Source organism: Cloeon dipterum, chromosome 3 (assembly GCF_949628265.1).
Source record: "Cloeon dipterum chromosome 3, ieCloDipt1.1, whole genome shotgun sequence".
Lineage (NCBI taxonomy): Eukaryota > Metazoa > Arthropoda > Insecta > Ephemeroptera > Baetidae > Cloeon > Cloeon dipterum.
The window spans coordinates 13,688,992-13,714,930 of NC_088788.1; the positions used below are offsets into that span (position 1 = coordinate 13,688,992).

At 43.7% G+C, this 25,939-nt stretch overlaps 2 protein-coding genes across 9 annotated transcripts in view; one reads left to right on the plus strand and one right to left on the minus strand.

The window, feature by feature from the left end:
* LOC135938701 (WD repeat-containing protein 13-like) lies at positions 1-2,243 on the plus strand. Its single transcript, XM_065482567.1, has 9 exons — positions 1-194; positions 257-318; positions 372-491; positions 554-730; positions 781-1,113; positions 1,385-1,528; positions 1,586-1,764; positions 1,816-1,934; positions 1,988-2,243. Exons 1-9 carry the CDS (start codon positions 110-112, stop codon positions 2,200-2,202), a joined length of 1,434 nt encoding a protein of 477 aa, XP_065338639.1. The 5' UTR covers positions 1-109; the 3' UTR covers positions 2,203-2,243.
* Positions 2,234-25,939, minus strand: part of LOC135938699 (uncharacterized) — a 27,569-nt gene continuing 3,863 nt past the window's right edge. Inside the window, exons 3-17 of one of the 8 annotated variants that reach the window (XM_065482558.1) lie at positions 20,028-20,146; positions 13,764-13,802; positions 9,960-10,239; positions 9,480-9,757; positions 9,287-9,420; positions 9,148-9,232; positions 8,986-9,081; positions 8,754-8,926; positions 5,427-8,694; positions 4,998-5,114; positions 4,705-4,860; positions 4,585-4,602; positions 4,213-4,372; positions 4,015-4,149; positions 2,234-3,657 (exon numbers count right to left, since the gene is read on the minus strand). In XM_065482558.1, the coding sequence (XP_065338630.1) occupies positions 3,329-3,657; positions 4,015-4,149; positions 4,213-4,372; positions 4,585-4,602; positions 4,705-4,860; positions 4,998-5,114; positions 5,427-8,694; positions 8,754-8,926; positions 8,986-9,081; positions 9,148-9,232; positions 9,287-9,420; positions 9,480-9,757; positions 9,960-10,239; positions 13,764-13,802; positions 20,028-20,146 (5,387 nt within the window). In that variant the 3' untranslated portion in view covers positions 2,234-3,328. Of the gene's footprint in view, positions 3,658-4,014; positions 4,150-4,212; positions 4,373-4,584; positions 4,603-4,704; positions 4,861-4,997; positions 5,115-5,426; positions 8,695-8,753; positions 8,927-8,985; positions 9,082-9,147; positions 9,233-9,286; positions 9,421-9,479; positions 9,758-9,959; positions 10,240-13,763; positions 13,806-20,027; positions 20,147-25,939 lie in introns of those variants that run through there. The other 7 variants (XM_065482557.1, XM_065482560.1, XM_065482564.1 and 4 more) reach the window with 7 other exon arrangements.

The window sequence follows — 25,939 nt, forward strand, 5'->3', positions numbered from 1 at the left end:
AAATAGAGAGGGTGATGTGATATTCGTGGCTGGACTGCTAATTTTTTATACTATCTATCCATTAAATTTTGCCGTCAGTGGACGTGATAATATCATAGTGAATTTGATTATGACGCCAAGTTCATGGCAGCAGCAGGCATTTGCCATGGATGCGCGGGTGAATGCCCTGAGAGCTGCAAAACACCCAAATTTTCGTAAGTTCGCCACTCAATAACTTCGATTTGGGTTAAAATTGGCCTGTTTGTATTCCAATCAGGTACTCAATATTTGCGAAGGAGAAGTCAACTGCTGCGAGAAAATACTGCTACACACGATGATGTAAGTTTTTTTAATGTCGAATTTAATTTTTTATACATTTATTATTGCTAAAGGAAAACATTCAGCTAGAGAGACAGGCTTATTTAAGGACCAGAGCTCAGCTTCTCCACATGAAGTACGGAATCATGTGTGATCAATCCAGTACAAGAAGTATGAGCGCCAGGAGTAGTAGGGTGAGTGAAAATTCATTTTTTATTATTATGGCAAAACAAAAATTATTATATTAATTAAACAGATAAGCGAATCTCCTGAGAGAAGGGGTTCAATGTGTGACTGGCCAATGTCTGAAAGTAAAACACGCAGGGGTGATGTAGTTCCAACTGCAGATGCGGAGGCTTCAAGAGCCATCGTAGGCGGCACCACAATTGAGGAAAATTATGCTTTTGTAGGGGTGCATCACATTTTTGACCAGGTAAATGCTATAAACTTAATATTTTCACAATTATAAACTTTGGAATGCAGCATTCAGCGCCGGTTAACACGGTGAAGTTTGCCAACAACGACCGCTCCCATATGTGCTGTTGCTCCGAGGATGGCACGCTTTCCATTTGCAACGTGACTGCGAATCCTCCGTGCGTGATCGCCATTCTACAGGGCCACAAAAAGGCAGTCACAGGGTGCGACTGGAGCAGTTCAAACGATTTCATCGCCAGCAGTTCTCTCGATGGCAGCATTCGGCTTTGGAACGTTGCCACTGACCAGATTCCAACTTGTCTCAGAACTGTGAACAGTGCAGAGACCGGAACTGAGAACCTTTGCTGCCTCTTCCACCCAGGAAATGGCAATCTCGTTGTTGTATCCTTTCTCAAAATTCAAGGTTTCGGAAATTCACCCCAAAGGTTCTAGTCGCAATAAGGTTTTCACAAAAAATTAACACTCCACCAAAAAGCAACAAATTTTGTACATTTCTTTCAGGTAAGGTTGCATTCTGCATTGCCTTGACATTTTTTTGATATTTTATAGCCAGTTCTGGTCAATACAACTGGCTTAATTTTTAACATGAACTTATATATATAAATTTCATGATCAAATAACTTAAAAATGATTATCCTTGACATAACTAAAGAGTGGGAACTCTAAAGGAATAGTGCAAATTGTCAACATATCTACTGGGATATATCCAAAAAGCGGCTCGAGCAAGATGGGAGGTAGAGTTCAGGCAATAGAATTTGAATCGTCAGGCCAAATGCTCTGGGCTGGGAATGATAAGGTAATTTTTAAAGTGCTAATAGCTAGTTTTTTGTCGCTTACAGAGCAATATTTTCAGGGTCTGATTTTCTCGTTTTTCGTGAGTGCCGCCAACGGACGTATTTCCAAATGTAGGAGACTGAGTCTGGGCGACCACTGCTCCGTCACTTGCATCTCTTGGAGGGCCTGGTGCAGTAGAGAGGCCAGAGATCCAACTCTTCTGGTGAATGCCACCAATAATGATGTTTATCTTTTTGGGTACCTGCCTTGTTTGACTCAAATTCCCAATTTAACCTCAAAATTTCGCAGTGTGACTGACAGAGAGGGAAAACTTCTTCTAAAAAGGCGATTTCCGATCAAGCACAAGGAGCTGCCTGTTCACTCCACGTTCTGCCCAATCATGTCGTTCCGCCAAGGCGTTTGTGTTGGTAGGTCTGCATATTTGCTGATTTTCCACTTGGCTCAATGGTACTGATTGCAGTGAGTGGTAGTGAGGATTGCTGCGTCTATTTTTTCGACATTGGCAACGAACGCAGTCCCTGTTTCAATAAGCTGCAAGGGCACTCAAGCCCTGTTCTTGGCATAAGCTTCAATTACGATGAGTCTCTTTTAGCTTCAAGCGATCAAGAAGGTTTGGTCATTCTCTGGAAGAGAGTGAGCAAAAACAACTCTAGCGCAGCAAGCCCTGCTGATTGAATCTGATATATTGGTTGAAATAAAATCTATCTTCTGTTCAATTTGCCGGTTTTTATTGTAATGTTGCAAATCAGAAATCATGTTTGCATGATTATTAGCAATACAATTATTAGCAATAATCAAGTCTATACACCAAACAATAATTAACAAGACATATCAGTGAATTACATATTATTAAATAATAACAGACTAATAAACACTGATTCAGCATCATTCATCACCGGAAAGTCGTCAACTCAAAACATTTAAAAGCCAGTGTAAATCTAATTTTCAATTAGCTTTTGATGTCATTTGATGGATCACTTTCAGTAGAGAACTCCGTTTGGACGGCTTTTTAACTGTGCACACGTGCTAAGTTTCTAATAATTTTATGCGGCTCCGATGTTCAAACTATCAAAATGGCAATAACGAGCCACAAAAAGGACCAACTATCAGATTTCTGCGCAAGCTTGCTAATGTAAAAATAAATAGTAATCAATGATGCATAATTTGTGACTGAAGTGTTGCATAAGTAAGGAATAATACGCGTAATTACAATGGGGGCAAAAAGTGAGTGTGTCGTACGTGAATTCGCGTCAAATTGGTTCTGGCAAAATATGGCGCTCAGGACCTTTGACCGCTATCGTTCGATAAAATCAGAATTAAGCAGGCATTAGTTGTGAATGAAATCAACGCCGTATATGATAAATATTTTCTCTTCCTCAATAATAAATACACTATTTCTCATTCAGCAGTTTCACTAGTGCGTCGTCTCGACGCCAGATAAAATTAGTTCCAACTTTCTCTCATCTCTTTATTACTTGGAAGGTCTTTTCTGTTTCAGTCTTAATTCCTAAGACCTGTACTTATGAGTATTGCAAGGAGAATAATAATTGAAGAAAGGATGGCCCGATTGTGATTCACGTGATCTGAAAATGGCAGGGCGCACACTACTTCGCACAATTTCCACTGTATCGAGTCGTCGCTAAATCGTGTCTCTCGTGTTCAAAATCAAATTTAAAAAAAAAAGAAAACTGGTATCACACGCCGATGTAAACAATAAAATCAACAAACATCACAGAAATTGATTAAACACTGAATTCCAACTTTTGCACGTCTGAAAATTAATTTAGTGTCTTCGAATTTGTTACGCTTGCGTTTCGGCAGCTTCACTGGTCGGCGACGGCGACGCTTTCAACTTTGGACTCAGTGGCGGCACCAGGCAGAACTTATTTGGCAAGTCTAGTTTCAGTTTGTCCCTCGTGTGCCGAAGCTCTCCCAGGCTAGTCGGGGACAGGGGAGAGGGAGGCGTAGTGTTGCTACTGCCGCCACTGCTGCCTCCGGGGGAGGGCGGCTCCGGCTGCTCGCCGGTACCCATGCCAGGGAAGAATTGACTTGTGCTGATGGCCGCTGGGTTCAGGTGGAACGGCCGCGTCGAACTGCTGATGAAGAAGTCGTTCTCTTCAGCGTTGACCCCTGCAACAGAGGTGATTTTTTTGCTTAGTCAAGTTCATTAAACAAATGGATCACAAACAAGGCGATAAAAACAAATCTTTTGATTGATCTAACAACTATTTCCAGAGTTTTTATTATGATGTAAATAATCAATTTTTTTAGATAAGTTGTTTTACGGCTATTATTTATTTCATACATAAAGAATAAAAAAATTTAGTTTAGAGTAAACAGCAAACCGCTTCAGATCTCTGAAGAGCAAAGCTCCGCACAATAGGATGCTGTTGAAAAAAAGATGACAAGTGCCAGCCACATGTGCTGACGTGACTGGCTTGCAAAAGTTCATTTGGTGTAATGCAATCTTGTAAATAGCTCGCCTACCATTATTGAAGTCGCACTCGATGCTGCTGAGCTTGTAGAAATTGAAGGGCTTCTGCACTTTTCCATGCTCTGAAGAGTCTGGGTCTGTGTCAGGGTCAGCGTTCTCACCGAGATCGTCGTCGTACAACTCCCAGTCTGGAAATAGGTTTATTGCCACTTTAATATCTCGAGTGTGATATGAAAGCTATTCTTTATTACCAGCATAATTGGCGTAGTCAACGGGATTCTGGCTCGTCTCCCACCGCTTGCGAGAGTCCACGAAAACTGACTCGTCAACTTCAGTGTCACTGGGCTCTCTAGGATACTCGTATACGTGGTGATATTTCTCCTTTTTGAAGGAAACGTTCTTTTTCAGCTCCTGAAAATCGTCGACCTTCAGAATTTGCAAATTTGTTTGTAATTTTCTAAATTAAGTGCTAGCACTTATTGTTAGCCAATTATGAGCTGATTTCTAAAATCTGCGCGACAGCAATTTTTTGATGCCCTGTTTTAGAGGTCGAAAAAACAGACATGCTGGTCTTTTTGATTTTGAAAAGGGTACACCAAAATTATAGGCCCAGCCTGACTTACAATGCTGTCCTCTTCCTCCTACTCGATGCATGAGAATTAAAAATGGCAAAAATTAAAGAGGCCCTGCTCATGGTTACCTTAAACAAATCAGCAAAGTAAAAACTAGCACTAGAAACTTACCGATTTTTTCTCAGGACTCCTGAGAGAAGACCTGTTTGGCGTGGCCTCAGAATTCCAGGACGATGGGATGAATTCAGTTTCGGAACTTGAGCAACTCGACCCATCGTCCTCGTCTTCCTCTTCGATGACGTCCATCGTGTTAAATGTTTCAAATGTCTGCAAAGGCAAGTGTTTGAGCAAAGCACGATCTTGATGGATTATGAATGAAAGAGGTTGCAAGGACTAGACAAATCACCAAAAAGTGAACAAGACAAAGGAGAGACAGAGCGTTTTGAAGGGATGACTCAGCTCACCTTGGTGGGGCTATGCATTGCTTGCGGAACATTTGACGCTTCAACAGCTTGTTTCTGTTCGTCAAGTTCGACTTCATTGCTAACAACAGGCTTTACTTCAGTTTCTTTATCGCCCTCCTGAATATGCACATAGACACCAAGCGACAAATTAGCAGTAGCATTAAAGCATTCACAAATAAACAGGAAATTATAATGAGTATGAATTTTGAGAAACATTAGGAATTCCTCTTTGTTTGATTCAAGGGAGGAACCTCGAGTTTGAAAATAAGCCAATTAAAGCGGCACTAATCGCCCAATTTATTCGCTTGTTACGGCTTCCTGGGCAATTATGCTCTACCTACATTTACCAAGACGCTTGAAAGCAATTTTGAACAGTGGATGATGAATATTTCATGGATCGTTCATTAATTAACTCTTCCCGATACTGACCTTCCACACAAACTCGCCACTGGAGCAAGAGTCTTCGCTGCCAGTGTCGCTCTCCCAGTCGGGCGTCAAGCACTGGACCTGTGGCTCGTTCAGCTCGGCCCCAACCAACTTGGCGTGCTCCTCCTCAGGAGAAGGCATCGGCACCTTTGTCGACGGCAGCGAAATCCAGGTCATTGCCTCCGCGGCCTCGTCCTTCTCCATGCCGAAGGAGGTGACCTTTTCGTGCACGGGCTCCTCCTCTTCCTCTTCATCCTCCACCCACTGATCATCCACGCTGGTGGCCGTACCGTACACTTCCTGTCCGTTGGCAAAATTGAGGAACGGCAATTTGGGCTTGAGAGGCGACTCCACCATGGTTGCTTCGTTTGTCTCGGTGTTGATGAAGAGCACGTCGTCATCGTCTTGAGTGGAGGCGCCTGCTGAGCACGACTCGATAGCCGCTCGGATGTCCGCTTCAAAGTGCTCAGAGCGGTCCATCACCAGCGGTGGGGTTTCAACCTGCGCAGGACTGTTTGAGCACGAGCTGGAGAGGCTCTTGGAGCGCACAGCTACGGCCACTTTGGTCGCCACGCTCACTGACGGCGAGCAGCTGCCAGACGAGGCCAGACTCTCCTGCTCCTCCAGAATAGGGGAAAGAGGGGCCGGATAGATGTTGTAATGCACCGGAATGTCCTCCTGGCGCACCTCCTCCTCGTCTCCACCGTCGCTGCAGCCACCCAGGTTGGGCAATTTTTGCTGCAGCTCGCTGCGGATGGCCGCCTCACTGGCCTCGTCCAGTCCATAGCCTGAATTCTCGGCGTCCGAGCTGCCTTCGCTGTCCTCCAAGCTGCGTTTGAACCATGAGTTGGTGTACGCCTTCTCCTCATCTGAAGGTGAGAGGTCGGTGCCGACCGCCTCGTGGAACAAGGCCATCGTCTTGCCGGCCGCGTTCTTCAGCGAGGCCATCTGCTGCTTCCAGAATTCGTCGTCGTCCTCGTTCTTTTCGTCACCATCGGCAGCGTCAAAGCCCTTCAAGTCGTCGTGCGGGGTTCTCTCGAGTCCGCTGTCGCTTGATGGGGTGCCTAGCTGCCCAAAAGTCTCCAGTTCGACCTCAATGTCCTCCAGATTATACTTGTCACCGCTTTCCCCGTCGCAGCTCTCGCTCAGGCTGGCCTTGTCCCTGTAGCCAGAGTCACTGCTACGCTCGTCATCAGGCGTTGTCCTTTTGATCGTGAACTCCTCAAGCCCGGCCTTCAGACCGTCCAAGTCGCCGTTACTTTTTTTTGTCGAGAATTTCATCTCCGACCAGTTGCTTACCACGTCATTACGGTCGTTGAGCAAATTGTCCAACCTGCTGAGGGCAGTCGTCTGAAGGTTTTCGGTCGTCTGAGTCGACAGCTGCACCAGCTCTGGATTTTCCAGGCAGATTTCGGCGGCCAGGTTAGTGGTGTCCACGTCGAGAATGATAGCCTCCATGCTTGACTCATCGTATGGCTTGACTTCCAGCACAAGTGTCTCTTCGCAAAGCTCGGCCAGCCGCTTTGGTTTGAACAACGGCTCAGCGTCCAATATCAGAGCTTCCTGCTTCTCCTCCACATACTCAAACGCAATGGTGCTGTTGGGGCCTTCGCTCGCCTCCTTCTCAGGGCTGGGCAGGGGTTTCCGCTCCACCTTCAGCATGACAGGTGGATGCGATGCCTCCACTGCTTTGGTCGTGCTGATCGGGTCTTCTGGCGAGTGCAAAGACACTGGCGGAACGTGAGAGTCAAACGCAATCATGCCTGCAGTGTCAGAGTTAGGCAATTTTTGGAAGTGAGATTTAATTTGCATGTAGTTCAGGTCTTTAGATACGTCTCTGATTTTTCGGTGGTGTTTTGGTTGCGACGATTCATATGCGATCATGCTCACAGGCTCAGATGCCAAGTCGATGTGGAGCGACTTTGTTTTGTGGGACTTGGGAGGCGGCGGCTGGAGCAAGTTTAGGGATGACGCCGACTCTGTCTCTTCCCTGATTGTCTTAGCCTCGCTCTCGGGCTTTGTGAGATCAGTAACTACGATCGGAACTTCCATTTGACTTTCCAGCACAATGGAATTCAGCACGTTGGCGGGCGTTTCCAGCACTTGGATAGGCTCCTCTTTGTTATTGGCAAGGAAAGAAGTCACGGGCACGTCAAAATTTTGCTCCAAACTGTGTTGGGGGTTCGGATTTTCAGCACTTTCACTTTCCTCCTCCTTGGTGGTGTCTTCTGTGATATCCAGAATGCTATACGGCTGGTCAAACGCCTCTGCCTGGACGTCGGAAACTGCGGCACTCTCATCTGAGATCAGGTACTTGTTAGATAGATCTGATGATAGGAACTTATTGCTAAGGGGCTCATCGTCGAATTGGAAATCTAATGCTACTGCTGATATGCTCTCGCATGGCAAGCTGTCGACGGCCGCGTCGTCAATTTTAGACAGCTTTCTCAGTTTTCTAAAAGAATCAAGCAGGCCCTCGATTACCACAGCACCGCAAATATTGCCCTCGCTCTTGAAGATTTCGCCCTTCAAAGGTTTGGGCATGAGATACTCTTCGTCGCCGTCGCTACTCGAGTCAATGTGAGTGAGGACCATCAAGTCTTGCACGCTCTGCGACTTCTGCCTCACTTTCTCAGAAAACTCTCCTCTCTCAACGCGACCCCTCCACGTCTCCTCTTCCTCAGAATCTGAGTCCAGTTTCAGAGTCGTGTCCTCGGGCTTAGCCGTGATTGAGTGACGCCGGATTGGTGTACAAATGATTGAGCTGCATTCTGACGAAGACGTCTGCTCCAATGCCAGCGCATCGTCCAGGTCTTGGATGGCTTCGCAAATTTTCCTTGTGTCGTCGTCGTCCAACGTGGTCGACTGGCTTGAAAACAGGTCCCCTGTTGAGCTGATCGTGGTGGCGATAGTCTTAACTGGAGAAACTTCTCTACTATTAGGCAACGAAATTGAGCGCAGCTCCTGAACGTCATCCAGAGAGCCATGCAGGTTCTGTAAGCTCGGGGATCGCTGCTTCTCAACCGTGGGAAAGCAGTCTTTGCTCGGCGTGGATTTGAGGTCGTGGTTCTCTATCACAACGACGTGATGCTCCTGCTGCCCAGGAAGCTGCAGCATAACAGAGTGGTTTGGCTTCAGGGAAGCCCACCGCTCTTCAAAGGTCTTGTCGGCCTGGCTTTTGTTGCTGAGCAGATGGTTAAGCATACTATTTATTTGGGAGATGTTTGGACGGTTCATTTCACTCGACCAGCAGAGCTTCATCAAGTGGTACCTACGGAAAATTGACACATGATAAATTTGAAATAGATATTAATAGCGGTTAATACTCACAGGTATTGACTGTGGGGTAGGTTTAGGGAAGGAGGTGGAAGAATTTGTCTGGATGGACCAAGTACGTGGACAATTACTTCATCATCAGACAATGCGGAGTATGGAAGAGATCCAAATTCAATCACCTCCCAGAGCAAAACGCCAAAGGTCCAAACGTTTGCAGATGGTGTGACCTGGCAGAAAAAAAAGAAAGTTAATGTCAATTTATGGTGAGACGTTATAATTTATTTACCTCTTTGGTTTCAATAATGGATTCAGTGCAAACAAGAGTCTCAGGAGCACACCATCTAATCGGCAATGCCATTTCCCCTGCATAATAATACTCCTCCTGCAATCAAAAAAAATCAAAATTAAAATTCCAGGTATATCTTTCATAACTTAAATTTAATCTCACCTTAAACCTATCAATACTGTTTCCGTAATCTCCTATCTTAACAGAATAATCAGAAGCAAGTTGGCAATTTCTCGCTGCCAAGTCACTGCAAAAATTGTTTCATTACGTAACCAGAGATTACGCGTTCATAACCGCTTACGTGTGAACGAATCCATTCTGCGCCATAAACTCCAGACCAGCTGCAAGTTGGCACATGATGCTAAGCAGTTTACCCTCTTGCTCGAATTGGGCAGCGTTGTTTCTGTGGTTTATCAGGAAGGACTTCAAATCGCCCTGCAAAACGTAATAAACAAATTTATCGGGACAATGACACGGTATTAAAGCACACAAACCATCGGACAATATTCCATGGTAATGAGTAGGGGCTCGCTATCGTAGCTGCAACCAAGCACCTTCAGCAAGTTGGGGTGATTCAAAGCACGCAGTGCCGCCACTTCCCTCAAAAAGAGGCATCTATCTTCTTCAGGCGCAGCCTCATTCAAGATTTTCACGACAACAGGACTGGTGCCAGGGCCATCCATGAAACCCTCGCCTTCAACCACCTTACCGAACCATCCCTTGCCCAACTCTCTCAGGTACTTTAGTCTCTCTCTGGGAAAACTCGGTTCATCTGAACGGAAAAGGTTCTGATTAATAAATGAATTTGAATCAAAATTTGTAAAATAAAATATAGAACAATGAAATAGTACCTTTTGAACATATTGATAATATTTTAGAGTGAAATATCAGTGTCAAAAAAGAACAAAAGCCGACTTTATTTTGTCTTGTTGTGATAAAATGAAGCTATGAAAGTAACAAAAGCGACGGCTTACTGAAAAACTCGGTGCTGGGAAGTTTCGGAGCTGTACTATTGAACGCAGCAGGCCTGAGCCTCGAGGTCTCCGGGCTGGCCGGGGTGATGGCGAACCTCGGCCTGATGTCTGGCAGCGGCTCAAAGCGCACCGTGGGCACCGGTCGGTCGGGCGGCTGCACTCCTGGCGGAGGGAAAATGGTGAACTCGGTATTGGCAGAAGCCGGTGTGGCCGCACTCGCTAAGGGGTTGACGAAGCCGGCTGTGGACAAGCTGTGGTTGGACGTCGTATCGTTGAACTCCTGAAAGCAGAGACAAGGGCCGGATTTCAATGCAAATTCGCAAATTCTATGCAAAAATGTCAAAGCGTGTGCTGTTGCATGTCTCGCGACAGGGTTGCATCACTAAACAAGAGTCTGAGAGCCGTTTGCAATTGGCCGCGGATTGGCCAACAAGGTGGTGAGTCACGTCGGCGAAGCTATAATTTGCTTCTCTTGTGCATTAATTACATCGGCAGACACCATCGGCGACTGCTCTCTCATTAATTATTCCGCACCGACGTGCAATTTGGGCTCTATTGATCTAAGCCACAGGGAAGTGAAACATGAGGTAAAATGATGCAAAATTTAAATCCATTTCTCTGCGTGCGAAATAAACCAAAAAAGCGCATCGCCAAATGAAAGTTCAATAGACTTGATTCTCACGGTATTATTAAAAAAAATCCCTTTAGAGAGACTGACAGCTCAATAAATAACAATAATTGAGTCTTCACTCCCCCGCTGAGCGGTGGACGATTTGTCTGCTGTTTTTAATCCATTTACAAACGTGACCAACATAAATATTAGCTGAACTTCCGCGCACGAATTGTTCAGAGTGGTGTGTTTATACACACTTTCGTGCAGCGCGTAAAACAATATTTTCTTTGGCCGTGCACGTGTATGTGAGTGTTGTCAAGAGTCGTGCTCAGAGCGAGCGAGCGGGTCTCAATTTTTTCCCCAAGTGTTTTGCAAAGGTTATATTCAGAGCGTCTGCTGCTGTTTAACAATTAAACAAGTAGCAGTATAGCGAGCAAGGATACGGTAAAACGCGACTCTCGCGGGTTGAATGCTTGACCTCGGCCGTCTGCTAAGCTGCTGCCTCATCATCGTGTCGCTTTTGTGCTCCAGTGCACTGCTCCTTTGGCACTCTTCTAAAGACAGCGCGAGGAAAAAGAACTAGCGCAGGTCGATGAGCGAAAAATCAAATTGAACACTAACTTCCAATTAATGTTCCGTCTTTTGATACGACGAGTGGCGTGTTTATTCAGAGCAAACTCTTTTGCACGGATCACCGGCCACCGCTGAAGGGCAACAAAAGGATAAACTTTGATCTTGAGCCGCGCAATTGGCGAGTCGGTTACGCTCCACCAGGAAAATGACGCGTCGAGGAAAGTGTTTGCAGTTCAAAGGTGCAATAAGCATTTACGTAAAACGGCTTCACGTTTCCTTCTGGTATGACGTAAAATATTTACAACGCTAATGAGCAGTAAAAGCGATATTATCGAAAGAAAAAAAGCGCAGATATATGAGCTACAAATTTCATGTAACTCCTAAATGGATATCAATTAAAAACAAGATTGTGTAAATATTTCCCTGCATTTTCCCAGAAACCGACATGTTCAACTCGCAAGGATTCCCCTGACAGTGACCAGCTGGACTGCGTCTCTTTTTCCTCATTTTCCGTGCAGCTGCGATGTATCATTTACATCAAACCGCCAAAAGCAGGATTCCCCAATGAGGAAGGCGATTTTGCGGCTTCGCACTAACGACGAGCCACTTCACCAAAAGAAATAGGAATCAAGGCCCACTGGCTTTCACAGCTGTAAATGAAGATGCGGTCAGGACTCTAACAGGAAAAATCCTTTTTACTCCGCGTGTCGATTAAGGGAATTCCTATTCACCGCGACGAGCAAACAAACGGAGGTAGAAGCTCCACGGTGCTGATATCCGGGAAGCGCGCTCTTTGTGTGAAAAAGGCCGAATTATTTATTCAGAGGGCTCTTCATCTTTCAAAACGAGCGAGTAGAAAATAAACAGGGGGTGACGCACTGCAACTCTTTAAAAATCACGTCACATTGCAACCCAGTGAAACACACGTCTGCCAACGGTGGTAAATATTTGTGCTGTAAGTGCGTGATCCTATTTCTCACGCAGCTGATTCACCCTTTGCAAAAAACAGGGTCGTCAAACCCAACTTTCAAACTGATTACGCACAACTAAAAGGAAGAAAACAAGGAGACTTCTTCTGACGTATGTACGTTGATAGGGCATTCAAACTGAAGAGGGACACTCTGTAGAAATTAAAGCCGTGGAAAAAAACAGGGCAATGACCGGACTGATAGTGCTTCATCAGAAAAAAAGTATTGGTTACATTTTTTTATTTTTAGTTTAATTAAATACTATCGGAGGATGATATTTTCCTCCTGGTAAAGTCATTAACCCACAAATTAGTTGAAAAATATTTAAATTTTTGTGGAGATGATCAGTTCAAAGCGTCTTTTAAATCAAAGTTTTGTCTTTCGTCAAAAGTTTATATAGAGCTTTAACTCGATGCTCCTCCGAAACTAATATTCGGAAGGTATATTGGGGGAATAAAAACCATCATTATCACACCAAGTCATTAAAACGGACGACAAAGACAAATAGGATCTAGATGCAAAAGAAACGGCCAATTTGCACCGGTATGGATAATGGAGCAGTAAAACACTTTATTATTTGTCGTCGGTATACGAAAAAGAATGGGCTTTGCGACCGCAGACCGGAATCGATTTGAAGCAAAAATACATAAAGCCGCGCAAAGCACGGCGCGGCACAGCGGCCCAATCCAGCCGGCGTGTAAATCATCTCGGAAATCAAGTGCAGATGCTCATTTGAATGCTTTCTACTATTTTGATTCTGCGCGCTCGCTGGCGCGGAAACAATGCAAAAGCATCCAACAATGCGCACGGTATCCAGCGAGGAAAAGGGGAAATTTAAACTGCTGGGGTGAACTAATGTGAATTGGAATCACGTCCCTGGAAATGCGCGATAAAAAACCGTCGGGGTGGCGCTTTTGTGCAGTGTTTGCCGCGTGGAAAATTTAACCTTTCGATTGGTGGAATGACTGACTCATGTAGTGATGAAGCGGGCTTTTACTAGATAAAAGTAGTTTCTATAAAGGCCATGCACAAATTTGCAACTGATTTAGAGTTATGGACGAAGAAAAGAAACAGAGAAAGCTAATATATTTACTCTCGACGCGGCAACGACAAATATTTTTAAACTAGAAAATCGATATATACTGACTAAAAATATCTGATTTGCAGCAAAAAATAAACGAGAAATGGGTGTATAACCGAGAGACGGCATTATTGATCGATTTTTAGTGTTTGTGTGCAGCGTACGTCAAGTCAAATAAAACAAGCCTCTTGGGAAGCCAAACGTAGGAAAGAGGTTGCAAAAGGTCAACTAAAATAATTAGATACTTTTTGTTTGTAATCGTTTGGTGTTTACACTTTTGTAAACAAAATATTTATGCAAATTAACGTGTTAAAAATACAAGCACTAGAAAGTTTCACGTGAGTGATCAATGACAGCAGTAATTTATGGAACAGCGCTGTGTAAATTCCAATGAACTATACCTATGATTCATAGAGGCACACGAGGCGTTTACTCACGAGAAAAATTAGCAATTTCTGCAAAATCATGCTGAAAATAATTCTGACAGGAAAAACAATATTTTAAAATTTGCGCAAAAATATACAAAGCTGATCGTGCAGGAACAACCAACACTGAAATCAGCAGCTTACCTTCTTCACCACGGGCTGTTTCACCGGATCCTTTTTTGTCTGCTTGCACAAATAGAGAAAGAAATTTTTCAGTTTTCGACTGGTGACCCAAGTGACTAGATATTCGAGCGCTCTTATCGTCGCCGAATTCGGTAACCACGCTTCTTATCATCTCGCAAAAACACAGATTATACGCAGTGCCAAAACATGTGTGAAATGAGCTAGCCGGACCGTGTTACTCCGACGACGGCCGGCATCGGATTAGCGCAAAAGGGAGTCCCCAGTATGCAGTGAGTCAGGCAAGGTCGCAGCCAAGTGCAATAAAACTAGTCTCTGCGATGCTTGTAATGCGGATGAGTCATACTCGCGCTTTATTACCGACAGGAGGCGCCGACTACGCGATAAGACGCAGAATTCTGGCCGTATTGTACACAGTGTCGTTATAGGTGTGTTTTGTTGGGTTAAAAGAGAAGTCACTCGGGCCGGGCGCCAAAATTCATCACCGGATTTTGATTAGCAACAAAGCGCTGATTCACACGGCGGACCTGATACGTTCAGAAAGAATTCAGTGCTTTAACTGATGAATAATGTTGTTTAGACACATACCAACCGAAAGGGTTTCAACTTAAATTTTTCGGTTGCTAAAGCAATTAGACCACGCATTAGATTTAAGGGCTGAATTGTTGTTTGTTTTATTTTTCTGGTATTTTAAATTAATAATGACGTAGATGTGACCTTTTTTCCACTTGTCGCTTGCAAAACAGTCATTCTTTGGAGCAATGAATAATCGAGTTAACTCTACTTCACGTGTATAGTGAATTTTTTACGGATCTAGACCGTTTACAGTCTGCAATAAAGCAGGCTCGTTTGCCATAAAATCATTGCTTCCAAGGCTTTCAGAGCAATGGCAAAACAAAAATGACATAAAATCTTTGTATATGGTAACGAAGAAATTGGTCAAAAGCGTGCGCGCCTCCGTTGCGTGAGTCACCGCGCAGACAAATCGATACAAAGGTGTTCATTTTTCATAAGCGAGCACGATTCGGATCTTTGGCCGCTGGTGAGCAGAGCCAGGGTATAAAGCACTGACACCGACTCCTGCACATTCAATACTTATTTCCATGCACGGTTTATCAGGCATCTGACCGACGAGGGCATCTATTAGTCCATCAAACGAAAGGAAACTGCTCGACCGAGTAAGTGGCAGCCCTTCAAAGTCAACAACGATAGATTGCGATCGCCAGAGCCAAACTTTAGCGGCCTGCGCTATATCAAGGTGTCCTTTCAGCCGGCAAAGTGAGTCTGGCCAGATGGAAAAACAAAATTCGCAGCACGAAGAGCTATGAACCAAAATAAGTGGCTAGTCTGGCTGCATATTTTAGAGCAATTTATCCAGTTTATTTTTGTCAAAGACTTTGTAACTTCATATTTAAATTATATAAAAGAAAATATTTTATTTTAAAGATATTTATACCAGCACCGTACAATATTATAATTTTTGACGGATTTTTACAAGAAATAAATGTTAACTGAATGCCAAACCACTTGAATATTAGATTGATTAATAATAAAAAAAACATTGAGTATTTGTGAGCAAAATTATCACTTGACACCGGATTTCTGCTTCCTAATTTTAATAACCTCCCATCCAAACTTTATTACGCTTTATAAAACATTGACCAAATAATCAAATAACAGCACACGTGCCGAAAAAAATATGTTCTGATTAGATTAAAATTTCTGCAAGCTTTAAAAAGCAGCGAAGTAAGACGCAATGAAATATCGATCCGCACTGTGTTACACTAATAAAATAATTGGCCGGTACCATCAAACACGCCCTTCGCCACCCGCTGGAGACGCCCCACGAGCAAACAGACCGAAAACATGACAGTGCAGTGCTGCGGGCTGCATAGCCCGCGTGAAATCGCTGTGTCTGTCAAACTCGTGGCGTTTGGCCTCTCGAGAAGTAAAGCACAGTGGTGTGCTGTGTGCGCGGGGGTCAAGGTCGTGGGTTCGTGTCCTCGATGCGCATAATTCTTTTTCGGTCCATCCTTCACTGTTCCACGCGATGAATAATAATTAGCGTGACAAGGTGCTCTAATTAAGTGTTGGCGGGGTGCAGCTTTTACGATATTAAGGGCGGCACCTTTTTCCCCGGAAGCATTCCGGGGTATCATCGATCCTGCTCCATAATAGGATTCCCCTTTTTGAAAGCCCCATTTGCGTGCTCGATAAAAATATACGAGTTGCGTAGTTTTCTAAGGTTTTTTTCCATTACTATCTGTTTATTTGAGTTCAGACTTTTTTCTTGCCTAACAATAAATGAAATTTATTTATTACGTTTTCTTGTTTGCTGCCTCGATGAGTCATGAGGCGTAGTACTCTTTCAAAGTCCAAGAGCTTAAAAACTTTTGAAGATCTTTGGTTCGAAAAGTGAAATAATGCAAAAGTTAAGGCCTTTAAATTTATGGCACTAGAATAGAATTGGTCCGTTACGCACGGATGGTTCCCAGTGAATCAAAGACCTCAGCATTCATCAATTTGATAATAATTGTGGCGGCGAATAAGGCACGATTCCATTGTGCGGCGCAGCATATGGATTCCACCAAACACCAGCCCACTGGGATGGGAATTTATCAGCGTGCTTGTAAAACAAGAAAAAGAAACACGGTTATTCTTCTTTGCGGCGTGAACAATTGCGCGATATCATCCGCCGCTTTTTTGGCTTCACCGCAAGAAAAGTAGTGCCGAGGACTCGTTTATTACACAACCCACTTGAGCTGATGGCGGAAAATTGAAATGTAACGAAGCAGTTGCGCGCCAGTCAGACCTGTGAACGGATTCTCTTCGTGAGTAAAAAATTAATGGTTCCAGCTTTGTATTTTTACCACTGGGGTTGAGTTAAAATATCTTTTAAACTAATTGTAAAATGGGTCTAAAAACTAAAGAGAATCTTTCCAAGAAGAAGAAAAACTATGTGAGCCAAGGTGTCATCCATTCTTGTTGAGCACAAAGCCCAAAAGTCCGAGGAAACCAAGTTGCACGACGCCAAACCAAAGGCAAGAGGCGATTCAGTTCCCAGCGCCATGCGTTGAGATACTGTTTTCCTAATTTGGCATTTACAACGCCACAACGAACAATAACACAGGCAGAGAGTAGCGTGGCGGCGAAGCCACGTATGTCAATCAATTCCGATTCTTTCGTCCGAGTTCCATGAAGCGTGCATTCTGCCGATCCGATGGCGTGACGAACGCTCCACCGAGGCTATGAGCGGATAAATTGCACATCTGTGAATACGGGCCCAGCGATTTAGCTTCTCCCGCACACACCCACCCACCCGCACGGTTTGATCATGAATGAACGAGCCACGCAAACTGCAATAATCCCAGCAGCAAATAGAAATTATAGTCCGATTTTTGTTTTTTCTATGGCTCTCTCGAGAGCGTGTTTTGAAACCTATTGCACGAGAGCAGTTGCGAAAAGCGGCGATTCCCCTTCAGCCAGAGTCATGAAAGTTCCGGCGCGGCGCGCACGGTCAACATCTGTGGTCTATTGAACACCAGAATTGGGGAAAGGTCGACGAACCAGACAATTTTATTTTGGAGCTCGTCCAGGTTTCACGACTTTAAACGTTTGCGTTCGAGGATTGACACCTATTGCGTGAACACCGTGCGTGGTTTGATCGTCAGCGCACGAACTGACTGAAATGCTCCATTTCTCTCTTTAACACACAGATTGAACTTAACGCTATGATGTTAACGCCTTCCACATTCTACAAATTGCCGCCTTTTTATAAAATATCAGAAAATATTTTTGCAGCAGTAATTTAACAAACAAATCAATAACTGCTTCCTTTTACCAAGCCACGGTAAAAACATGCTAACTTTGTCTCAAGATACAAGAGTAAAGGAAAGTAACATAGAGTCTTGTATTTCTTATCGGCTATGTACATGTGTATTTTGAGATTGATAAAAATCCAATCAGACTTTGCTCAGCAGCAAAGACGTAAAATTCCCAAAACAGACCAAGAATCAAAAGCCTTATTAGATGCGAACCGTTTAAAAAGTCTGGCATTTTGAGCAGGATAGAAATTGCTCGGTTCATCCCTTAAAAGCTGCTGCAGCAACGTTGACATTTTCATTTCGCAAGGCATCCGCTCTTCATTCACGCCGCGCACTGTTTTTCAGCAGAAACATTTCAGAACTAAATACACCGAATTCCGCAGTGGATGGCAGACATTGTCAGTTCAAATTAGACCCGGAGCGCACATTACGTCGAGGGCGAAAACATGGGAGCACGCACGCAATAATAAAATATGAGTGGCGCGTTGGATGGCTGACTAGAAATGTCACTTTGTGCGCGTACGATAGCGCGGAAAAGACGCCGTCTAACGAACGAGCGACAGCCGTCGTCTCTTGTAACAAAAATGACTCGGCATCGATTGTGCGGCACGACGACGAGCCAGAGTTGCAATAGCACTGAGAGTTTACAAGTGGTGGTGCTCATTGATTTTGCTCCTGTTGCGGCTTAATGAGGACATACGCGAACGTGTTATTAGCTCGTTACTTCATCGATTGTGCCGCTGCTTTATCGCGTCATCCGGACGATTGAGCAACAAAGCAATCGGAAGCGAGCTGAGCCAAAATAATAATTATTTCACTGTTGATCTTCAAATGTCAGCAAATGACGCCGTGCAGCGCTGAAAAACATTATTCAAATGCCCGGCTTTCTCAAGCAACACCTCGAATTTCAAATTAAAAGTAATTCTTTGTGACACGCTGACGCACGCGTTTCCCAACTTAAATGGACACACACACCGAGGACGCGCTCTTATTGTTTTTCGACTCTCATCTAAAACTCAACTAGCAGGAAGGCGGGTGAGAATGAAGTAATTACGCCGGAGTGGTTTCATCCTGAATGGAATAAGAAGGTAATTGACAAGGTCCGGCGATGCAATTCGGCTGCGTGGGCGCTCTCCCAGCTAGAGAATGGTGTCAACGAACGCACTCTTTGTCATCGTTACCTCTCAATGTTGAGAGGCGCATTATTTAAGCTCTCAGCCAGTTACGTTGTTGTGTTGCGGGCCAACGAAAAATTGCTCCATTAGTGATTTCATGGGAGAAACACGTGGCGACATTTTATTATTTGCAAGATCCAGTGTTATAAATCTGCACCTCATTCATGCAGTAATTTATTTCATGCCACGTCGCTCACTCTTTGCATTTTATTTTCGTGCCGCGGAGATGAGCTGCTAACGAAGATGAATTCATGAATAATGCTCATCAACGCAGCAGTTTTTGTCTTTTTTTTCTCAATATAAGCAGGCGGCAAACTGTGAGAAATTATATGATATTTCTCTTTCTTCGTTTCAGCATAGTTAACTGTTTGTATAGGATTATATAATTCTTTTATTCATTGTTCGTTTTTCATTAAATTACAAAATGATGTGAAAATAACGGTTTTTGCTAAAATTGCCTTTTATTTATATATTAATTCAAACAAATAAACATCAAGTGAATATGAACTGAATAACGGCTTTGATAGATGCAACTCTGGAAATCAATGAAAACACATTTATCCTTTTTGTCGTTTACTAAACAGTTTCCCATTTCCCCAAACACAATAAGAGCACGAAAGCGAAAAAGGACAATTTGTTTCCGGCGGCGGCGTTGAGATCACATTGAATAACGCTCAGCGAGAGGGTGCGAAGAGTGTGATTTATGTATTTTCGAGAAGGTCGCAGAATAAATAAGCTTCAGGCGCCAGGGGTGAATACACATTATTTATACGCAGCGAGTAGCGAAAAATGGCACAGAGCACTTGGACTGGCTGAATAAGTTTTTCGGCAGCGAAATATGCGACTCCTGAGACCGCGTCTGCACTACTTGGCACATGGCCGTCGCCGCTTCGAGGGTGCTCGGCCGCCAGACGTTTAATATCCGAGGGCTCTTGAAAGGTTTTGTCACGAGTCGGCTCTGCGTTATGAAAATGAGAAGCGTGAATCAGAATGGAAGGGCTTTCGAGAGAAGGGGGTCGCGTCCCTCCGGATGAAAAAGGCACTGCTTCGGAATTTGCGAGATTCAAAGAGCGCAAGCATGGCGTTCGGATTCGACGTGAGAAAGACACAAACAGTTCAAAGGTGCTCTCGACGCCTACATTGATTCCGTCCACTACACACACACAATGAAGACAGAGTGGGTGTTTTTCCCCATATTCGAGTCAATTCGAGTGTCGGATCATGAGATAAATTTGGTCTCCAGCAATGCGGACCATGGGAAAGCTCACCTGGAAGGGCGGAGACTTGTTTCTCCTGCAGCAGACGCAGCCTAGCAAGGCCAGTGCTGCGCACATCACAAGGAGGACCAGGCTGGCCGCTATCGGGCCCCATACTTCTTCAGCTCCACCTGGAAAAGAGAAATTTCGTTGTTAAACTCGAATTTTAATTAGGCCATAAATTCAATGGAAATTTATTGAATAGATTTCTGACATCTAAAAATATCTCACAACAGTTCTTTCCATGCTAGGAAAATGTATTTCCATTAATTTACAATCCTGACTGTTTATAAATTATGATCTATAAATGGGGCACGATGTGGATATCATTTGATTTTTGTTTTTTTAAACAGCCTCAATCTAATATAACATTGTTATTGGAGGAAACCCACTTGAATTTGGAACATTAATTATTAGATTAGACACCACCTTGTTTTCAATGTCGTTGCATGTCAAAATTTTGACACAGTTCAGTGCGGCGACTGTACTGTGACATCAATGTACAGTGGCACAAACTCGCTAGCGTCATTACGTAAGCAATCTAACGGCGTGCACCAATTGAAAACCAAGTGAGCGAGCTGTTGGTAGGCACACTCAGCCCGTTCATCCGTCTTGCGGTGATCGTTGTCCAGCTGAAAATTTATGTATGCCCGACGCCGCTCTCATCGCCACCTACACGGACAACAACGCGTATATCTGAAGAGTGAAAGGGATTACAAAGCGCGCATATATAGCGTCTGCTGTCGGCGGCGACGGCGATTTTTCCCTGCACGCCTTGTGTGGCGGCGCATATACACCGCAGCGGCTGGTTTCGAATATAGATTGCTCGCCGTCTTGCTTTTGCTGCGCGCAATCGGCACTACTTGTGGGGTTGGATTACCGCGACCGACCGAGAGAGAAAGAAAGAAACCGACTTCACAAACAGGCTCTGTCGCTATTAAGACTTCTTGCTGATAACCGCACTGAACGATGCCTTTTGGCTCGCACTCGTACTCGAGTGGTGGGCTGAATAAAACACGGATCAAGAAAGGCACTGCTTTGCGTTAGAGTCACAACTGTATAATTACGATCGCTCGCACGTGTATGTTTGCTGAGTACAGTGATAGATGACCGTTGGAAAATTACAGCTCAATTAATTACGAGGTGTTTTGAATTTGGTCAAGCGTTGAATCCTGGGAAGCTGTTTTAATGAAACACAATATCCTATAAACGTAAAGGCAGAAATATATTATATTTTTGGATTTTTTTTAAATAATATATGATATGCGGAGCGCGGAGCAAAAACAAATTAAATACATTTTCACTGAAGCATGCTAATTATCTGCAAATATGACAGTCTTGAAGATAAAAAGGAGGACGTCTTCATAAATTAATTAACTGAATTGAAATAATCAGCATGAATGAAGCTCAAGATTAGATCCGAGTTCAAACTCCACGTGTATGACGCATTTGACCTCATCCTCTAATTTACGTGAGAAGTCTTTGCATTGATAAAGAAAACTTGTCAAACTATAAAAAAAAAACGAGAGGCGTGCATGCCTTATTTAATTGAAGCTCTTCGGCTATCCTATTCAAATCAGTTTCAATCGAATGTTAATTAATTGGACGCGAACGGAGCTGCACACGGGTTTCTTTGCCGACCTTGCCGCTCGAGTCTCGTGATTGTTGGACAAGGCTAGAGGCGAGAATACTTTTAAAGTTGTTTAGCGTGGGCGTTATTCAGTCACGGCTTTGATGAATTTGGTGCCACGCGGCTTGTGGAATTATCCAGTGCGCTGTACGAAGGCAAATCAGCTCGTGGAGCAGAGAATCCGCATGTTATGATTTCTCTGGAGGAAGCCAGCATGTCGGATTAACTAGTTGTTTGCAAATCCGAATGCTCGTGAATGCAAAACCACAATGAATCGGAATTTCGGAACAGAAAAGTCTCCAATGTGGTTCAATTGTAAATTAGCTGCCAGCAACAAATCATTTCACAATGTAAGCTGCAAATTAGTTCATAGCGTTTCATAGCTACATGAGGACTTAAATTACATTGCATTCATGCATTTTATCACTTTTAAACTTTTTTCAATACAAAATTTTTGACAATAATAAAAAAGTGCAATAATTATCACAACCTATGTTTCGAGGGTCAGCGTTTCAGTTTTTTTCAGTTTGGACTGTTAATTTGATGAGAGTTTAGCATTGCACACAAATGTATCGAGCTCTCCTTTAAAATTAAATTTACAACAGTATGGCAACGCAGTAATTTAAAGGATTTTCAGATTACCAAAACTTACATGCAATAATGCCGGGACTTAATTCAATTTAAGACTTAGCACAAATCTGGAGCAGAAAAGCCCATATGTGCCGTTTTCACTTTTGAAACAAAAGTACTCGTATATACCGGATTAACCAGCTCATTGTGAAACGTCGCGAATATTCCGCTCCTTTCTTTGGAACGGAAAAGCGGCACAAAAGACTGCTTCTGGCGGCCCATCTGGCGCGAGAAGAATAAGTGCGAGACTTACACACACCAAGTTTTTGCTGTGGCCGCTGCCACCACCGTCATGTTTTATATAAGTCTTCTGGCTGCAGCATCTGCTAAATCTCTTTATAGGATTACTCGCAAGTTTTTATAGCTCGGTACACGCTAACGTTCTGCCCAATATATTTCGCAGGGCCGCGGATAATTTCCAAGACGTAAATTTATTTGCAGACGATTTTACAGCCACAACGCTAAAATGGGTTTCAGGGATAAGACCATATTATTGTGTGTGTGAGAGAGAAGTCTTCAAATAAAACGGCAGAGGCAGATTTTGGTGACTCGATTTGGTCTGAAGTCTGAAAATCGTCTTTTGTGGTGTCAGAGATAGTTAATTAAAGTCATTTCATTTTTATCAATGACTTTTTTAACCTTTGATATCATCACTTCATCACCCAATAAAAAAATAACAGTTACGCAGAGAAATAGAGAATATAATCCCTTTTGTCGGGAATCTGAAAGCAAAATGATGGTGCTGCTTCTAACTAAGTGATTTGCTCTCTCTTGGTACGAGGAGGTACTCAACTCGAACGCGCCATCCGCTGAAACTGAGCAAATGTGTGACAGCCGCAGCTCGCGCTGAATGCAGTCGGTTGGGCATAAATAAACGCCTCTTTTTATTTTGTAAACTGTGCAAACGGTTGTCGCAATGTGCGCCTTATCGCGCGCGCGAAAAGTAATTCCCGCTGGCACAACTAGAAGACGTGTGTACGTCACACTGGGTATAATTTAATTAAGGCGCCGACTCGACGTAAACTAATCTAAGTGCATCCGATTTGAGAGTCTTGAGTTGCGGCACTTGGAGGTTTCCCAGCGAAATCTCTCGATCTTGAGCTCCGCGCAAGGCGACGGAAAATAATGCAACGCCGGTCTGGTATTTTTTCCTCCCGTTTTTTTTGTGAAAAATTACAAATTTACTTGAATATAAAAGAAAAACTAAATTGATTCTTATATATAATTATTTCACAACGGGACATTTCAACGGACCCCATTAATACGATATTGAGCTTGACAAATTTATTGCAAGCATCTCAAACTAGTATCCGAAAAATCGGACTGTTCAAGGACACACGCACGACACACGCTGGAAAAGAGCACAGTAGACGCCTACCGGCCCACAACCCGCGCCTACTCACGTTCGCGAAGATAGTCTTCGCAAAAATAAACACTTATCATTAACAGTGGCCGAAAATACACTGAAAATCCATATTTAAACGTTGAAACGGGTTAAACAGGCTCGTCCTTCATAATCATCACTCAACGCTAGACACGAGTTGAAACGGTGAAGGGGTTGCTGATGTAAAACAAAGTGGCTCGCTGCTCAAACGGGCAAATGAATGGTTTTGTAAATTACTTAGAGGAGTGCTAACAAGCAACGAGGAGGAAGTTGACTACTTTAATGATGCTTGACGCAGGGGTGTGTTGATAGAACCAAGAAGTGATAGCCGAGAAAATAAATAGATTTTCATTGAGCAATGCACTCTGAAGAGGAAATAAGCAGGACATAAACTTTCTTTAACCTTAGGTTTCGATTTTTACCTCCAATTACTGCAAGAAAAAATGTTGTTAGTTTGAATTATGTAATATTTTTCTTCCGATTAGCACACAAAAATTATTGAAAATAATATACAGCTTGGCTATATTTCAATTCTTTGCATTTTAAAATTAAGTATTCTTCGCTTGCAAATATCTTGGGTTTTTTGTTAAGTGAGGTTTCACTGATTTGCATTTAAGAAACCATTAAATCAGACCAGTTTGGTGAACAGGAGTTAAAATTTTCGTTTCCCTCCACACTTCAGTAGTTCAATCAAATCCGTACCTTGGCTCTTTATTATGAGTAAAATGCCACACAGGCAGAGGGTGGAAGAAAGTATTATACGTTATTGGCGTGCCGGTGGGTCGTTCAGTCGGACGCGAAATCAATACGCACACGCAGAGAGAGTGCGAGAGCGGCGGCGGGGCCTTTCGGGACGCGCCGGCTAAAAATATAATGTGCGCGCAAAACTACACCTACCCGAAACCTAGTAATTAAAAGTCGACGGATTTGAAACACGCGGAGCGCGCCCGCCTGCCCGTCCGAGCCGGCTTTCTTTCTGCCGTTTCTTCCCCATAGTCGAGTGCTCTCTTTATCCACGCCGGGGGCAGACAATGAAAATAAAAAAAGAGCGCAGGGCAGGACCGATCGTCAACAAAGCGCGCGCAGTGTCTTGGCCACCGCTACGAGTTGGCCAGAGCGGACTCTGGCGACGGCCGCCACCGCCTTTGTCTGCTTCAAAAGTTAAGACGGATGAGATCGAGACGAACATCCGATGGCAGGAACGAATTTCGACGCTCTCCACTGGCTAGTGGATCCAAATCGCCCCGTCGCGACTTCTGTTTTGGTCTTTATTAATGTTATGTTAATTAGTGCCAATAAAAATTCTTCAACCTCTTGAGTGTTATTACATTTGTAACCATCGATTGTTATTGTTTCATTTCTTCTTCAGAACTACTTAAGTTTTATTACTATTATTTTTTATTTAATTCATTACATTCCTGTCTTAATGACCTTTTGACCGGACTGTGTAGCATTTTTATAACGTTGAGCGTTGTGCAGCAACTGTCATCTCAAGGGTTTTTTAAAAAAATATAGATCTTTGCTTTGGTAGTTTCAAACATGATAAATATTGCTAATTAAAAGTAACAAACGACGAGTCAACTTTGACATTTGAAAAATGCCAGTTCGTTCACAATCCACCATCCGGGACGTCCGCGTGCGTGGAAAATAGGGCAGGAGGTTCGCCTCTGTCTGTCTGTCCGTCTATCCGTCCAAACCTTTTGATGCTGCGCGAGTGAAATGTTTTTGGCCGCGACGCGAGAGAGATAAATAATGGAGGAGGGAGCGCGAGATATTATTACTGTTGTAATTATGAGTCATCGCAGCCGTTGTGCTCTGGAGCTGCGCCGCGTCAGTTGCATGCAGTAATAACCCTCCATATGTACGCAAATACGCCCGAATAACGATAACTAACTTTTTCACTCTTCACGTTTTAATGGAAAAATTTATGCAAACAGCTGCGGGCCAAATTTAACACTGGAAAGAGGCGGCAAATTAAAAAGGACATTGTGTCATCCTTCTCCGGCTTTCTTTCTTGCTTTGTTGCAAGGCCGCCCAAGCGCGATAACAACGTGTACTCGTATATATTTCCCGCAGCTTGGCATTTATTTCTCTGCGCGCGAACTCATGGTGCTTCTCGCGTGTGCTCGTAATGGACGTCATCAATAAACTTGAACTAAAAATGAGTGTGTTTTCCACGCTTATTTTTTTCGCCGACAGCGTGAAATAACACAATGTGGGTAGCTGCAAATAATAGAAACAATCCCAGTTTTCAGCCCACACGTTATCTCTTGCTGCATT

Excerpts from the sequence above, each read along its gene's own strand:
- LOC135938701 (XM_065482567.1), top strand. The coding sequence starts at position 110 with ATGACGCCAAGTTCATGGCAGCAGCAGGCATTTGCCATGGATGCGCGG. Across the intron at positions 1,529-1,585 it reads TCTGGGCTGGGAATGATAAG|GGTCTGATTTTCTCGTTTTT; the intron begins GTAATTTTTAAA and ends CAATATTTTCAG. Across the intron at positions 1,935-1,987 it reads CCGCCAAGGCGTTTGTGTTG|TGAGTGGTAGTGAGGATTGC; the intron begins GTAGGTCTGCAT and ends TACTGATTGCAG.